This window comes from Notolepis coatsorum, assembly GCF_963971535.1.
Source record: "Notolepis coatsorum genome assembly, chromosome: 18".
NCBI lineage: Eukaryota > Metazoa > Chordata > Actinopteri > Aulopiformes > Paralepididae > Notolepis > Notolepis coatsorum.
Window position 1 is genome coordinate 50,371,686 of NC_140182.1, and position 18,025 is coordinate 50,389,710.

General features: G+C 43.9%; 1 protein-coding gene across 1 annotated transcript in view; it reads left to right on the top strand.

Annotated features, from left to right (window-relative positions):
* iqch (IQ motif containing H) overlaps positions 1-18,025 on the top strand; it is a gene marked incomplete at both ends in the record, with an annotated part of 87,418 nt that overhangs the window by 59,241 nt on the left and 10,152 nt on the right. Inside the window, 11 exon segments of the mRNA XM_084335202.1 lie at positions 71-137; positions 1,565-1,648; positions 2,520-2,671; positions 3,955-3,972; positions 3,974-4,234; positions 4,915-5,011; positions 5,014-5,102; positions 12,798-12,845; positions 12,847-12,922; positions 14,065-14,090; positions 14,092-14,331. Coding sequence (XP_084191328.1) covers positions 71-137; positions 1,565-1,648; positions 2,520-2,671; positions 3,955-3,972; positions 3,974-4,234; positions 4,915-5,011; positions 5,014-5,102; positions 12,798-12,845; positions 12,847-12,922; positions 14,065-14,090; positions 14,092-14,331 — 1,158 coding nt within the window.

Genomic DNA, 18,025 nt, shown 5'->3' on the forward strand with positions numbered 1-18,025 from the left:
TGTGTGTGTGTGTGCGCGCGTGCTCAGGCTGTCTCCTCTCTGATCCCTCCCTCCTCTTCTCCATCCCCAGCATCTGGCAGCCAACTGGAAACACATCCAGTCCTCCAGGAGGACCATTATCCACATCCCGTCATTAGGTACACACACACACACACACACACACACGCACACACATTCACATCTGATCCAGCAGCAGTGAACCCCGGGCCCGGCCCTCTGCTGCTCCAGCCTGTGGTCTTGGTGGAGGAGGCTGCCTGTCTCAAATGGCTCTCTGCAGGAAAGCACCCAGAAGATGATGACGGCCCACATGCCAGGCGACTCGACAATTTCCTTTCAATCGCCGTTTAATTTGGAGATTAAGCAAATGAAAAGCCATTATGTCAGAACGCTTTTCAAAGGGGCACGTGGGATGTATTTAATTCTGACTCTACCGCAGAGGAGAGAAGAAAAAAACTCCTCTTTTTTTGCAGGAAGTGTAGTGTAAGCTATGATCCGCTCTTGTTCTAGTTTAAACGTGTTGTGTAAGGTATAATCTGCTCTTGTTCTGGTTTAAACGTGTAGTGTAAAGCTATGATCCGCTCTCGTTCTGGTTTAAACATGTAGTGTAAAGCTATGATCCACTCTTGTTCTGGTTTAAACATGTAGTGTAAAGCTATGATCCACTCTTGTTCTGTTTTAAACGTGTTGTGTGAAGCTATGATCCGCTCTTGTTCTGGTTTAAACATGTTGTGTACAGCTATGATCCACTCTTGTTCTGGTTTAAACGTGTAGTGTAAAGCTACTGTATGATCCGCTCTTGTTACAGTTTAAACATGTAGTGTAAAGCTATGATCCGCTCTTGTTCTGGTTTAAACGTGTAGTGTAAAGCTATGATCCAGTCTTGTTACAGTTTAAACATGTTGTGTAAAGCTATGATCCGATCTTGTTCTGGTTTAAACGTGTTGTGTGAAGCTATGATCCACTCTTGTTCTGGTTTAAACGTGTTGTGTAAAGCTATGATCCGCTCTTGTTCTGGTTTAAACGTGTTGTGTAAAGCTATGATCCAGTCTTGTTACAGTTTAAACATGTTATGTGAAGCTATGATCTGCTCTTGTTATAGTTTAAACGTGGAGCTCAGATGTGGACTGTAATCGGGCATGTGCATTGTAAATCATTAAGTGATTGTCTAAAATTATTATGTCTAATTACAAGCAGATGGAATGCTTTATTTGCACTTGGGGTGGCTACGGCGAGTGCTGTGTGAGCAAGGCTAATTAGAGAGTTGAACCCCATTGTTGTTAATTAGCATGAATCCAATCATTTAATTACCTTGATTCATCGGAGGATTCTCTCTGAGGCAGACATCCAGACAGAAGTCTTCTGTCACTGCAATGCGACTGCGTGGTGGCTGGACCAGGCTCCAGAAGCACAGATACTGTACCTACTAGTTATTAAGCCAAATTACAAACCTGGGGCTGCCTGCCTCCTCCTAAGGGAGGGTGGCATATAGGGGTAGAAGGGTAGGTAGAAAATATATGAATTGATATCCTAAAGGTTTTTTTCTGGGTATTGTTTCCTGTGACAGGCTACTCCCAGAGCCAGCACGTGAGCCTGAAGGATCTCGACGTCCTACAGAACATCCAGATAAGTAGACTGTGTGATGTTAGAGGTAGGAACTTGTATTGCAGTACACCCTCACCACCACTCACACGCACGCACGCACGCACACACGCACGCACACACACACACACACACACACAACACACTCATAATACACAGATGCACACTCATACACACAAAAGCATATACACACACTCATAATACACACGCAATGCATCGATCCTAAGGTGACAACTGCATCGATTTGAAAATGTTAGAATCTATTAGAATCGCTTTTTCTTTTTTTTATGGTCCATTCATGCTGAGTGAATCAGTTCCCCCAGCCACATTTGTGTATTAAACATTATTTAGTGATATGAGGGCAGATATCAGGCTAAAACAGTATCAGTATAGTTAATTAGTGGTATCGGGGCTGATATCAGGCTAAAACGGGCTATCGGTATAGTTGGTTAGTGATATCAGGGCCGATATCAGGCTAAAACAGGGTATAGGCGTCAGATAATTTGCCCCATACCATGAGCCATGTGTAACTTGTGTAACCATCAGTATCAGCCATATGGAAATCAAAGCATTTCTGTCACATAGAAATATGTTAGATCTCCCTGAGGATCTGACCTTTTGTCCCAATGACCCCAAACTGTCTATACTGATCAGTAAAGTAAGCAGATGGCTACTCGCTATCGTCAAATACTTCAACTGAAATGTGACCATGTAGCGGCCAGGGTGACAATGAATGAGGAAATGAAATTAATCCCACCCTGAGCATGACATAAGAGCAAAATGGCTGCGATGTTAATATGGTCGATCCCCACTCCCCTGTAATCATTGTCATTACCCGGTGCTGCCCACTGCTCTGATGTGTGTGTAGATGAGAACGTGGAGGTGATCTGCGTGTCTCCACTGCTCTGATGTGTGTGTAGATGAGAACGTGGAGGTGATCTACGTGTCTCCACGGCGACTGGATGATGACACGTGTCATTATTACGCTCACCTGCTGAGGCCACAGGCCGCCACAGAGGGGCCCGCTCAGCGTTTCACCATCCTCACACCGGATGCTCTAGATTTCTTTCCGGTAAGGACATGCTCTCACAGAACTCTTGAGTCTTTTTTTTTTTTTTATTTCAATATCTTAGGATATGAAGATCTTCTTTGGAAAATCTATTGTTCACTGTGAGAATGTGTAGTTTGTGTATTGTCCTCCAGAGGGTGCTAGAGGAGATGTAGTTAGCCTTCTTATTTACTGTGTGACAGTTGAATTGTGTGCATTGTGAGATGTGTGTTACTGTTAACATATATGCTTTACTGCTTTTACATGTCAAAAGATTGTAAGGTCTAAGTAAACAACCTGACGTGATTATTATTAATCATGATTAAGATATTTTATGGTTTCTAGCTGGTGTGTCCTATGAATAATAAATAGCATTTTTAATCGTTTTTTATTAAATGTATCACTATTCATTTTGAATGCTGCCCTCTTACGGGTTCAGTTGTTTGATTGCTCAATGTTGATTAGTCAAATACAATTAATTTCACACTCTCGCCATCATGTGTTTTCTTTTTTTAATATGTTGAATTTTTTTTGCAGCAGATTAAATGCACCAACATTGCGTGGTCTTCCTCATTTCTCCCTATTGATTTTCCTGCTGTTTGGTTGTTAAACCGCGCCTGACGTGTTGCCGAGATGAATCACCGCTATCCGTGGCTGGCAGCGCATTCTGCCACCGTGACAGCAGGGATAATTCCATGTGGATCAAATAAATACAGATGTGAAGTAATTAGTTGTTTTCCCAAGGAGCTCATCGCTAGCTCACATTAAGGACCTGAAGGATCGGGGAGGGTCTCCCATCCGCAGCTTTTATCAATTCAACCTACGGGTCAGAACCCTGCTGGCTATTACAATAATACATGTGTTCTGTGTACACATATTACAATAATACATGTGCTGTGTGTACACATATTACAATAATACATGTGTTCTGTGTACACATATTACAATAATACATGTGCTGGGTGTACACATATTACAATAATACATGTGCTGTGTGTACACATATTACAATAATACATGTGTTTTGTGTACACATATTACAATAATACATGTGCTGGGTGTACACATATTACAATAATACATGTGCTGTGTGTACACATATTACAATAATACATGTGTTGTGTGTACACATATTACAATAATACATGTGTTGTGTGTACACATATTACAATAATACATGTGTTTTGTGTACACATATTACAATAATACCTGTGTTTTGTGTACACATATTACAATAATACATGTGTTGTGTGTACACAGTGATCAGGCCAGGGGACCGGACCGGCTAACGCTCTCTTGTCTCCCAGACCCACAGCATGTGCCTGTCTAGTGTCCACTCTGCTGAGGTACAGCCCGCTCACCCTGCGGCGCATCAGGCACCTCGTCCGGGGGAAGCAGGCCTATATAGTGGGCGGCGTGGCCCACGTGGACGACCTGGCGGTGGCTGGCGAGCTGGGGGTTCCCATTCTGGGCCCGGAGCCCGCTGTGGCAAGGCACTACAGCACCAAGTCTGCGGGGAGGGGGTTGTTCACCGGGGCAGAGGTCGACGTGCCCCCTGGTCAGGGCAACGTGTACGGCCTTGACCAGGTCAGAGACCAAACACACACACACACACACACACACACACACACACACACACACACACACACACACACACGCACACTCACACACACACACTCAAATAGACACACACTCATAATACACAGATGCACACTCATACACACAAAAGCATATACACACACTCATAATACACACACAATGCATCGATCCTAGGTGACAACTGCACCGATTTGAAAATGTTAGAATCTATTAGAATCGCTTTATTTTATTTTATTTTTTTATGGTCCATTCATGCTGAGTGAATCAGTTCCCCCAGCCACATTTGTGTATTAAACATTTTGGAGAGAATTAACTATGGTATGGTATGGTATGATCAAAAATCGCATTGAATCTAATCGAATCGTGGTCAAATGAAGAGATTTCATGATGCATTGAATCGTTGCCTGAAGAATCGTAATCGAATCGAATCATTGTGGGTCAAATATTTACACCCCTAATGCCCACTCATACACACAAAAGCATATACACACGTGCGCGCACACACAAAAGCATACACGTACACAAACACACACGCCCACAGCCTCCAGTCGCCACAGCATGGGGCCCCTCTGCAGTGCCAATAATAACACGGAGGAACTCCTTTGCATAACCTTTCATTGGTTGAGCGATGATATTCTTCACGTATCATGTGCTCCTCCTCTGCTCAGCTTCATGAAGTGCTGGCCCGGCTGATGACACAGAACGTGCACGTAGAGCGCTGGCTTTTCAAGATGGACTCCGAGTTTGCGGGCCACGGGACGCCGTACTGGATGTCTCCCAGCTCCCCTGCTACAACTGGGCCCTGCAGCAGCACTGTCGCTGGGGCCTCGTCCACTGGAACACAGAGTGGGCTCAGGTACTGATACATACACTGTAGATATCGGCTGATTATAGTGATTTCTTTTTACAAGCATCGGACCAATGAGCAACGCATTTCTTTTGTCTGGCTGCGCAGGCTTTTGTGTTGTTTTTCTTGCCAAGGTTTTTATTTGGGTACTTGCACACAACAGCACTGAAATAGACAGCAGAAACACAAATAAAGATTTTACAGTCCTTTGGATTACAGTAGGAAGTTAATCTTTTTCAAATATAAAGAAAGAAAGACCACATTGATATTATAATTTATAATTATAATTTAATACATTTAATTATATAATTTAATTTAATTCATACATTTATATAGCGCTTTTCTCAGACTATAAGCGCTTTACAACGTAGGGTTAGGGAAATTGCCTCCTTCACCACCACTGGTAGCACCCAACCTTGGGCTACGCAGGCTCAATGGCTGCCATACACTGGCACCCGGCACACATCACACTACACAATGGCTGAACGGCTCAGGAGACAGGGATTGATATCAGCCAATTAAGGGGAAGGGATGATTAGGTGGTCTTGATGTCAGAGACCCGATTGGGAATTTGGCCAGGAACATTGGGGAACCCCCTACTCTTTATGATAGGCATCCTGGGTTCTTTAACAACCGAATATTGGTTATTGGCCATAACAGAAAAGGTATTCATCATCGCCATCCATCGGCCAAAATGTTCTTATCGGTGCATCCTGACTTGTATCTTCCCTGGTTTATCTTCCTGATGGCAGGAACCCAGACTAAGATGAGACGTCTCATCAATGGGTTCACATTATTTTCCCTCAATGAGAGAACCATGGCAAAGGTCACAGTGGGGTCAGATAGGAGTAGACATAATGGCCGCCGGATCAGTCCCTGTGGTACAGTACTTCATTCAGATGGGAGTAGAGTACCTTCACGTAACGACCACCGGGTCGGTCCCTGTGGTACAGTATGGCATCAAATCAGTGACCGCAGTAACTGGATAGACCCACAGCCAGGATCCGTCGTCTGAAGTGAAGACGATGGCATGAACCCCCTTACTTTTTTACGCATGTATTGAACATTTATTGAAGTCCTAATGACATCAAAGAATATCGTCCCTAATCGCAGATGATGGGCGTGCGCTACAATCTGCAATTTTTTACGTGTGTATCATGCGTCCACCCATAACTCTTATTTGATGTGGTGGAACCATGTGGACCCTTGAGCACAAAATTGGAGGAAAAATATAGATATACAGTATATATAATATATATAATCCAAATTTCTCTTAAACCTATCGAAAGCGACTAAATAATATGTGCTTAACAGTTAGTAATGCATTCATTTAGTACACTTGTAATGTGTACACAGCTTCGGAGCCCCTGGCGCTTATTTCTCATATGCTTACAAAGTAGCCTTTGATTTTCTGTCATGCTTTAATTACAGTCTTTTGCCATTTAACAGGGAGCTTTGTGTGAACTAATTACAGGCTAATCATTGTGGGCTTGGAGCACTCCGCGTTTACCTTTTTATTCTGTTGTAAAGAGCGGCAGCCATCTCAAGGTTCTTAGGGGCTCGCTCTGCCTCCGCGCTATTAGCTGCTTCTTTAATTCATGCCGTACGCACCGCGCGGGCCTGTAATTGTTGTGGCGTTGGTGCCGTTAATTATGGCAGAGAGCGGCTGAGCCACAGCCAAGGTCCATAATGGTAGCTGAGGCAGCGCAGGAGAGTAAATGGGGTTTGTTTCACCAGCTGGGGTCCCAGGGAGAGGGAAGAGAGCCGAGGCTCCCAGTGTAGGCCCACCGCCCCAGGGCTGAGGGGCCATATGGACACAACACTTTAACTGGCCTTTATTCTACACCTTGCTCTTTTAATCAAAAGCAAGCCTACATCCTCCGCTCCTCACTAGATCGGGAGCAGAGAGTGTGTTTTTTTTCTTTTCTCTTTTGCTTTTGTTTATTTTGTCTTTTTTGTCTTGCAAAATGAATTAGACCCTCTCCCCTACATTTATTATACTGACCTTGAACTGTTTTCATTTGTGTGCACACAAGCTGGCAGTTTAAACTTTATGGTTTCTATGAAGCGCTGAAAACATAAAACATTCAGTTTACAGAATTACATTGTTGGTTCCTGTATTTTTGAGATTAAGATATGAATATTTTATAATATATTTGAATATATAATATTTTCAATGAATCTCCTCGCGATCCCATTATCACACCAGCAGCTGTAGATAAATGCTGAAGCATAGCAGCACATAGTGAGATATAGGACTCATTACTGTAGCGCCTGGCCGGCCGAAGGGATGTAGTAGACCCTAATGGGCCTATCTCAAACCCTGCCCTCTTCTCTTGATCCTCCAATCACAGCTGTCGCTTTCCTGTCAGATGGAAACAACAGCTGTGATTGGAGGATTAGAAAAGCAGGCAGGAATTGAGATAGGTCCATTGCAATAGCAATGACAGCGAGTAATTAGAGATATTAACGTTTTGAATGTTTGCAGTGTTATAAATTTTTTATGAAAAGCACATGTTGAAACAGCTGAAAAGCTAAATGTACCAAAGTTGTCATTTAACAACAAAATAAGCAGCGACTAAGCAGGATCATTCTTTTTCTTGACAGAAGAGTAGCCTTGGTCTTAGTTTAACCAGACAGAGGAGAGAGAGAGAGAGTATCCTTGGTCTTAGTTAAACCAGACTGATCAGGAAGAGAGTAGCCTTGGTCTTAGTCTAACCAGACTGATGAGGGAGAGTAGCCTTGGTCTTAGTCTAACTAGACTGATCAGGAAGAGAGTAGCCTTGGTCTTAGTTAAACCAGACTGATGATGAGAGAGTAGTCTTTGTCTTAGTCTAACTAGACCAGGGGTCGGCAACCTGCGGCTCCGGAGCCGCATGCGGCTCTTTAGCCAATCAGCTGCAGCTCCCTGGCCACACAAAAAAATAAAATAATTTTTTTTTATAGATTTTTCACAAATAAGGGAAGGACTCAAATAGAGCTGCATAGTTCAGGGTTTTATTTCAAAGTAGGTCTACAGATGCCAGTGTTTTTTCTCCTTTTCTGTGTTTTATTTCAAAGTAGGTCTACACATGGTAGTCTTTTTTCAAAGTGGACTACTTTTTATTTTATAAATGTTCCACAAATAAGGGAAGGACTCAAATATACCTGAATAGTTCAGGGTTTTATTTCAAAGTCGGTCTACAGACACCAGTGTTTTGTCTCCTCTTCTGTGTTTTATTTAAAAATAGGTCTACACAGCCAGTCTTTTGAGGTTTTCCTTTGTTATAACAGGTAAAAACAGCAATAAAAAGTCAAAAAATTGTGTTGCTTTATAATTCCATTAATGCAACAAACTGTGTGCTATAAGTATAAAGTATAATAAATAAATTACTTTGGGTATGCAATTGTCAGGCGTTTTATGCTAAATGTGGGGTATGCTTGGGGATATATAAAACGTTATACACTGTGTTATCTTCATTTTAAGGGTAAATAGGTTGTGCGGCTCCCTGAGCATTTTATTTTGTGGGGGGGGGGGAAAAGTGGCTCTTTTGATAGTAAAGGTTGCTGACCCCTGAACTAGACTGATCAGGAAGAGAGTAGCCTTGGTCTTAGTTAAACCAGACTGATGGGAGGGAGAGTAGCCTTGGTCTTAGTTAAACCAGACTGATGAGGGAGAGTAGCCTTGGTCTTAGTCTAACTAGACTGATCAGGAAGAGAGTAGCCTTGGTCTTAGTCTAACCAGACTGATGAGGGAGAGTAGCCTTGGTCTTAGTTAAACCAGGCTGATGGGAGGGAGAGTAGCCTTGGTCTTAGTTAAACCAGACTGATGAGGAGGGAGTAGCCTTGGTCTTAGTCTAACTAGACTGATCAGGAAGAGAGTAGCCTTGGTCTTAGTCTAACCAGACTGATGAGGGAGAGTAGCCTTGGTCTTAGTTAAACCAGGCTGATGGGAGGGAGAGTAGCCTTGGTCTTAGTTAAACCAGACTGATGAGGAGGGAGTAGCCTTGGTCTTAGTCTAACTAGACTGATCAGGAAGAGAGTAGCCTTGGTCTTAGTCTAACCAGACTGATGAGGGAGAGTAGCCTTGGTCTTAGTTAAACCAGGCTGATGAGGGAGAGTAGCCTTGGTCTTAGTTAAACCAGACTGATGAGGAGGGAGTAGTCTTGGTCTTAGTCTAACCAGACTGGTAAGGGAGAGAGTAGCCTTGGTCTTAGTATAACCAGACTGGTAAGGGAGAGAGTAGTCTTGGTCTTAGTTAAACCAGACTGATGAGGAGGGAGTAGTCTTGGGGCGGGATCCACAAAGAATGGATTGCACGGTGCTAATTGCACCCTTACTTACAATTCATTATGAATTGAAAATGGGGGACCCTGATGTAAACAAGACGAAAGTCTTTCTCTGGTCTGCATCCCCTTAACAATTGTGTGTATTGAGCCGTACTGTATTGTACCCATTCTGCAATCTGTTAATAACATTTTCAATCAATCAATCACCTGCGCAGTGATTGATTGATTGAAAATGTTATTAACAGATTGCAGAATGGGTACAATACAGTAAGGCTCAATACACACAATTGTTAACACTTTCTGCGCCAACAACGTTTATATACGTGTTTGCTCGACAACCGTTGAACCCCAACCACGTGTATATATACGTTATTTGGTCCGTTTTCCTTTTTTCCAATTTTAATATTCTATTCAATGTCACGGACCTGTATGTTGCCGTTAAAAGGCATACTGGGACCCGAGGGTGCAGTACCGGATAGATCCTGCCAGGAGGCAGTATCAAGAGTGCAGTAAACCCTGTTCCAGACCCTGTGTTACACTCAAATCCCTCCGGGTGCTAAATTTAGATTAAATCGTTTCATCCGACCACTTCGAAACGCATCTGGTGCACTAGATCCTTAAGTTGTGCCAAATTATGTCCGGGACCAGATGGACACCAATACTGGAAATCGCGATCAGAAACGACCCCCCCCCCCTTTCATGCATTCATGATGAAACATAATACCTATTATATACATTTGATTTGGAACTAGTAGCGTGTCCAGGGATGAAAGACCAATGCTTTTAGTAGAATTCACGTTGCGCCCTATAACTCAGCCTCCCGGGAATTAGCCCGGATCACTCCGAAACTATACTTATAAACCAGACTGATGAGGAGAGAGTAGTCTTGGTCTTAGTATAACCAGACTGGTAAGGGAGAGTAGTCTTGGTCTTAGTCTAACCAGACTGGGGGCATATTGGTTAATTATTGCTTGTTTCAGGGGGCACAGCGTGAGAGGCAGCCTGTGTACATTCACAGAGAAGGATCCAGGAAGCCCATGTGGACTGGTAGAATAATACCCAGCAGCCTCTGGGCCCTCTGAGGTGCAGCCAGAAGGGGGGGGGGGGTGCTCCTCTAAATATTGAGGGGCCCCCATGGCCTCCAGCACAATGTGTCAGCCTGAAGCAAGCCCCCAGGCCTCTGGCAGCATGTACACAGAAAGAGGTTAAAGACGTGTAGATCTGCACACATACAATGCCTGGGGCGTGATATGTACACACACACACATACACACACAGCCTTCGTATGGACCATTAGGCACAAGAGGGTAAAAATGGCATCTAATAGCTTTAACAGATGGAGTATTTCTCTCGCCATGCTGTGTGCAAACAAATCTTGAGCAACACCTTATTTAGGTTTAGGTTTGTCAAAGAAATGGCTCATTTGATAAACACCACCACTGAAGAGTAATAAGATGGACTTTTATACAGATGTCCAGATGTCCTTTGCATGGAGGACGTCCAATTTCTACTGTTGTGCCTGAACTTATCTTCATTTTCCTGTGATCCATTCTTGATGAGTGTATATTTCCTGAGTATCTTTTAATTTCACTCATATCTACCATCTCTCCTCCTGTACCTCCTCATATCTACCATCTCTCCTCCTGTACCTCCTCATATCTACCATCTCTCCTCCTGTACCTCCTCATATCTACCATCTCTCCTCCTGTACCTCCTCATATCTACCATCTCTCCTCCTGTACTTCCTCATATCTACCATCTCTCCTCCTGTACCTCCTCATATCTACCATCTCTCCTCCTGCACCTCCTCATATCTACCATCTCTCCTCCTGTACCTCCTCATATCTACCATCTCTCCTCCTGTACCTCCTCATATCTACCATCTCTCCTCCTGCACCTCCTCATGGGCAGCCTGTTTAATAAGTGAAAGCACATGTTTGTGAAATGAGTCACTTCTGTGCTGTATGAAGTTGAGTCTGAAGTTCCTCTGATAGCGCTGTGTGGAACAATGCTTGACAAACATACATACAGAGTGCATGTCTTGAGAATAGATCTGTTCTCGAGACACGTGGCCCCTCAGTTGTTTCTGAAGCGTAATGGAGAGATCAAATAGCAATCAAAGAGGCAAGGCTACATGTGCTTTATTTATGGCCAGATTGCCTGGTTTTATGTGGACACCAAGCCTATCACAAAGTGCTGCTCGCAGTTTAAGTCCAAATAATTTATTGCAAAATACCTCTCTTTCTTTCCCCCCGCTCTCCCGCTGTCTCCCTGCACCGCATAGGCACAGTCTCGGGGTGAGCTCGCTCTTCCGTTGAAAATGGCCTCCGTTCCCTTACACTTTTTGCCGCACCATTGTGTACCTCATGGCTTGTGGAGGGGGTTATCACGGTGTAGCATTTGACCTCGTCTCTTACAGTACTTGCATATGATGATGGCTGAGACATGACTGGAATATCTACACAACATAATCTTCTCCCAGTTTCATCTCCAGCCAAGCCAGACAGAATATACTCAGAACAGAGTGATGTTCTTGGATGGGGTTGATGAAAGAACAAAAGACATCAAGCATTTAGTCATCCTTTTTTTTTTTATATATAACTAAAGTTGTTCTCATTCTCGCGACCGAACTGAATTCCCTTTCAACAATAAACATTACTGCACTTAGATCTATGCAATTAAAAGACCCTGCAGGACTCATTGCTTCACCTCATTTGGGTATTTTATGTGGCCTACGTGAGCATGAACATCTTTTAGTCCGTTGCCAGTTTAGGCAGCTGCGTAACAAAACAATGGATAATAATTGAGCAGAACCATTTTGTTTTGTACTTTTACTACATTACAGCAGTCAGGTGGGGGAACGTGCATTAATTGCTGAACCATTTTAGGGAACACCCGCTGAAAGCGAAAGTTGGCAATTAACAACATAATTAAGTGGCAAAGCCATTATGGCATTTCCTAGTTACAGAAACAAGAGCGATATCGATCCAAGTCGAGCCCTGATTGATCCCCTGATAGATGGGGTTAGCTTAGGTATTCATCAGCTGCCCAGTAGAGGGACTTGTTATTGAGGGCAGGTGTTGTCTCCCAGCCTGTGAGTTAAAGCCATTAGACTCCAGAGGCCTTCTGATAATAGGCTGTCACTCACAGATAGACCCGCTCTCAGTGTCCATCAGACGCCGCAAAGCAATTGAAACGGCCGGCCAAGGTCTCAAGGATAACATCCACAGTTACTGCAGCCGTCCAGGTAATACCAGGACATTTCCCCAGAAATGTGGTGGACACACAGACTGAACACTATGATAATGGGACAAAATGAACTGGACTTGCTTCTCTTGTGATTGAATGGCCATTTCACGCCATGCCGTTAAATCTGTCTCCAGATCCAGTAGATCCCTGGTGTACTTTTAATTTTTTTTCTCCTTTAATTTAGCAGGAAGCCGTTCTGCTCAGATATCTAGACGAGGTCCCAGAGTGGCTGGCCCGGCCGTCACGCACGTCCTGCTAACACCTCCCGCTATCCCGACTGGGCCCACTTCCTGAACACCTTCCTCAGGCAAGGTCAGACACCTATTGTCAGTCGCTGAATCTCATTCACCAGGAAAATACTCTAACGTCGTCTCTGATTTCCTGCACTCTTTTTCAGTGCCCAAATGTTGCCTGTGTGAATTGACAAATTAATCCACTCTCCTGTTGCTTCCGTCTGATATCAAACAGCTGCTACTGCCATGAAGGAGGGAGGGGGGGGGGGGGTCAGGTGTTTCATGGGTAGACCTTGCTGTGTTCCCGGCTGTATATGTACCGGTATACGCTTTGTTGGCTTCATATCACAGCCCGGGAAAATTAACATAGACTGAAATTAACTTGATCTCCCATGGCGACGGTAGCATTTTATAAGATGGTAGCATTTTATATCACCTAAACATAAACGTATTTGTCAATCACTAACCCCGAAGTTATTGTAATTTGAACCCCCCAGTAAACAGACAAATTCTCCATTGAAATGTTGAGAAGTTGAACTTCAGGGTTAGTGATTGACTAATAAGTGGTCCGGATTTTATGTTTATGTAATATACTATTTTAAATGTAAAGCAAAATAAAATGACATGACGTACCGTCGCCTGGGAATTCTAAAGTTAATTTCAGTCTATGTTAATTTGCCCAGCTGTGACAAAGCGTAACGGTACACATACAGCTGTGATATGAAGCAAAGTGGTACACATACAGCTGTGATATGAAGCAAAGTGGTACACATACAGCTGTGATATGAAGCAAAGTGGTACACATACAGCTGTGATATGAAGCAAAGTGGTACACATACAGCTGTGATATGAAGCAAAGTGGTACACATACAGCTGTGATATGAAGCAAAGTGGTACACATACAGCTGTGATATGAAGCAAAGTGGTACACATACAGCTGTGATATGAAGCAAAGTGGTACACATACAGCTGTGATATGAGGCAAAGTGGTACACATACAGCTGTGATATGAGGCAAAGTGGTACATATACAGCTGTGATATGAAGCAAAGTGGTACACATACAGCTGTGATATGAAGAAAAGTGGTACACATACAGCTGTGATATGAAGAAAAGCGTAGCCGCACACATAGCCGGGAACCAGTAAGGGTAGACTGTGCTTGCTGATTCAGTCAGCCTAGCTTGAACTGTATCCCCTCCTCTCCTCCTCTGTTGCGTCCAGGTGGGGTGGTGGAGGCCTACCCCCCTCTCTGACAGCGTGACCTGTCTGTCGGTGGACCTGCTTCTGGAGCCCGGGGGTGAGGTGACCATGCTGTCCTGTCGAGACCAGCTTCACGGCCCCTGTCAGCTGGAGACGGTGGGCTCCTCCGTCCCCCAGACCTCCGTGAGCCCAGTTGTCCTGCGCTCCATCTGCGCGAGCGTGGGCCGGGCCTGCCAGCAGCGCCTCATCACGGGCCACATCTCCCTGGACCTGGCCACCTTCCTGGACGCATAATTATTTAAGGTAACCAACTTGCGTCTAGCCACGCCCTCTGCGACGGCTAGTTCAACTGGTTCGCCGCCTTGCTGTGGATCCTGCGGTGTGTTGGTGACAAGTTCGAATCCCTTCAATTTCTTTTTTCTTTTTTTTTTAACATGCATTCTTTCGCCGGTTAAGTTTAGGCATTGTTTCGGAGTTGGTTAAGGTTAGGGTTAAGTTTAGGCATTGTTTCGGAGTTGGTTAAGGTTAGAAGGGTTAAGTTTAGGCGCTGTTTCGGAGTTGGTTAAGGTTAGAGTTTGTCTTAGAGCATGGCAATATTCTTTCGGAGTTGGTTAAGGTTATGGTTAAGTTTAGGCATTGTTTCGGAGTTGGTTAAGGTTAGGGTTAAGGTTAGGCATTGTTTCGGAGTTGGTTAAGGTTACAAGGGTTAAGTTTAGGCGCTGTTTCAGAGTTGGTTAAGGTTAGAGTTTGTCGCAGAGAATGGCAATAGAATGCAGCCTATTTCCGCACTGCCGCTCTCTCGCGCTGCCGCGGTCACATGGGCGTAGTGGCCAATCAGAGAAACGCTGAACACAAGTTGGTTGCCTAAAATATTCACGCATCCTGGACCCCGGCACGCGGGAGCGAAGGGTGAGACGCAGCCGGGGCTTGTAGAAGAACCTCAGCTCACTCACTGCTGTAGCGGTGCAACACATGTTGTCGCTCCATTTTTACCACATTACTAGTGGAGATAAGATCAATTTCCACAGGCTGGTTCTGGAGCCACATGAACAGATAGACGCCTCGCCCTACTGCTCCCCGGGGACCCGTGAAACAAGCAAGGCAAACAGCGGGCATGGGGCCAAACGTTTCACGAGGCCATCTAATAAACTGTCAGGTCTTATTGTGTCAATACACTTGATTCCGCCGTTTAAGGCTTGCCCTTTAACCTCGCGACACCCGAGAAACCATAGGAGCTCTCTGTCTTCTCAGACAATAGGTCATTCTGAAGTGATTTGGCCGCTTCTGGGGGGGAGGAGGTTGGGGTGTCCTGACAGTGTTTAACCCCTGACTGGTTACCCGCAGTTGCTCTCATGATATTTGTCCTGTTATTATAACAACACGTGCCGGAAGCCTGATCTCATCCGTCAGGTTTTAGTTCTGTTGAAGCCTCCTTGATTTACGACATTGGAAATAGACTGCTTTATGGTGCTTTAACCTCTGCTCCCAGCATGTGGCTACATTGACTGCCTATTGATCCACAGCTGTAAAATGAAATACTTTTTTTGTGCACAATATGGCCAGTGACGTACTAAACCTGCGGAACGGCGAAGAGACTACTAAAACTCTCTCTCTCTCTCTCTCTCTCTCTCTCTCTCTCTCTGATAGAGCCTATGATTAAGGACATTGAAAATGCATTGTCTTTTTTTCTCTCTCTCAAAACACCACCGGAACACAAGGAAGGCTTAACACTCCTTTTATATTATGCTGATTCAGTTAATTTATTTCTGGAAATCCATCCATTTCTATGGTATTTGGTTTTTGTTTTCATTACAATCCCCGTCGAGAGGTTTATAATTTAGAATGATTTCCCGATCAGAACTGGACCTGAGTGTACAGTGGCTGGTGGGGGAGCTCCTCTGCCACTAGAGGGTAGTATCTTTATGGACGGAGCGTTCGGTAGACAGTGTAAACCAGGCCTATGTCAGGCAGTGGACTTTTATTTTTTATGCAACTTAACACTTTCTTCGCCAGGCTTATGTACATCATTATACCCCTCTCTGCCAGCTCTATTTGTCTATAGAGAAGTGGCCCATTCAACGTCAATTATCTATCGTTCAGGACGTAGGAACGTTATACTTTTTCATTCACATATTCATACTAAAATACGGTCTAAAGTATAAATATGTTTTTATCGTTTTCTGCAGCTTTCTCCAGAACGTGATTTATAGCCCTAAATGCATTCTATTGATGATCAGATACAGTTTGATAGCGATCTGCGCAAGATAAAAAATTTCAAATGGACGTGCTTCTAGAAGTTACTACTTATCATCTGATGTTGACCGGATGGGGGGGGGGGTCGTTTATAATTCCGTGGCCAACGTTAGATGATTCATCTAGTGTGGGTGATATGATCATTAGAGCAGTTAGTATCGAACACGGTAAAAAAAAACGCTGAAACTCACCGTAGCTTCCTCGGGTCGTTGGGCGATGAGCGTGGAGCAAAAATATTCCTATTATGGGATGTTGAAATATGCGATCCATCTCCAGGTTGTATAATAGTATATACGTCCAAATCATGTTGTTTATCGAGTTATTGGTAACGGATTGCTATCCATTGTGTCTAGCTCGAGTCCCTGGACTATTAGCGAGTGATCGGACCGAATTGGAATGAGCACCAGCTTCCGTTTCCGGTTTCCGGTTTGGGGCGATCCGCCGATCGGCCACCAGATGGCGCTCTTGAACCGTTGAGAGGGGATCAACAGTAGATCTCAAGTCTCCGGGGGATAAATATGATTGCGATCACAGATTTTTGAAATATTGATCTCAATGACGTGTTACGGCGTCATTGGCAGAATTAGCATGGCGGGGAATGACGAGTTTAAGCGTCTCTGGCAGAGAAAGTGTTAAAAGTCAGTTAGTATCGTTGTAAGATTGAAAGTCCTACTGGAAATGTTGGAGGCATTTTTTTTACAGGATCCCTCTGCACAACTGATCAAATAGTTTCAAACCTTCCGGGACTATAGAGTTCCCTGCATTACACCCAATTATTACCATCAGGATTTAATATTGATCAAAATGAACCTGTCTCTGTTGTGACAAAGCATTGTACCATTTATCTCAGCTATCTTTACAAGCAGAGCAGAGATGGTCTCGATCAGCCCAGAGTCTTCTGTGGTGCTGTGTTAACGCTATATTTCTAAAACATATTAAAAGCAGCATAAACTATTCTCCCTTCAGTCAGTGTTGGAGTGACAGCCTAAAGATTAATTTATGCTGTTACTGATGACCATGAAATGAATGGGATTCTCTCTGGCAGTATTATCAACAATAGGCCTAAACAACATGCACTTTAATGGAGGCGGCGACATTGAAGTGCAAGTCTCCCCACATGTCTCCCGTAGAGCCCTGAGAGCCGCGCAGGCAAAAAAGCTGTCTGGATTTAAACATCAATTTACATTCAAACCTGTTGCTGGAAGCCGTCTACTTGTATTTGATGGGAGGAAGTGGGTCACATATGTTTGCCCTTGCAGTCTCTTCTCACATTGTGGAGCGGGAGGAGCCCCAGCTGCAGCAGGAAGGGCTTTTTAATGAAAATGCAAGTCTATAGAAAACAGGTACAATCTAGGCTTATATTTCCCATGGCTTTGTTAAGTGTGACAATGGGGGCTTGGGTGTTGATTTTTAGTGAGCAGAGTGAATGGGCGGGTGGAGTCTTGTCAGTCTCCCAGCTTACAGGTATCAACCTGATACACGGAGACCCACATCCAGTGTTCGAATTATGTGGGGGCCAATGGGGGCTCAGCCCCCATAGATAGAGTCTGAGCCCAAAGAGTCAACAACCCCTGTGGGGGTCTCTCAAAAAATATAGTATAAGTATATAATTTTTTTATATATATATATATATATATATATATATATATATATATATATATATATATATATATATATATATATATATATATATATATATTTTTTTTTTTTTTTTTCAATGTACGAATTA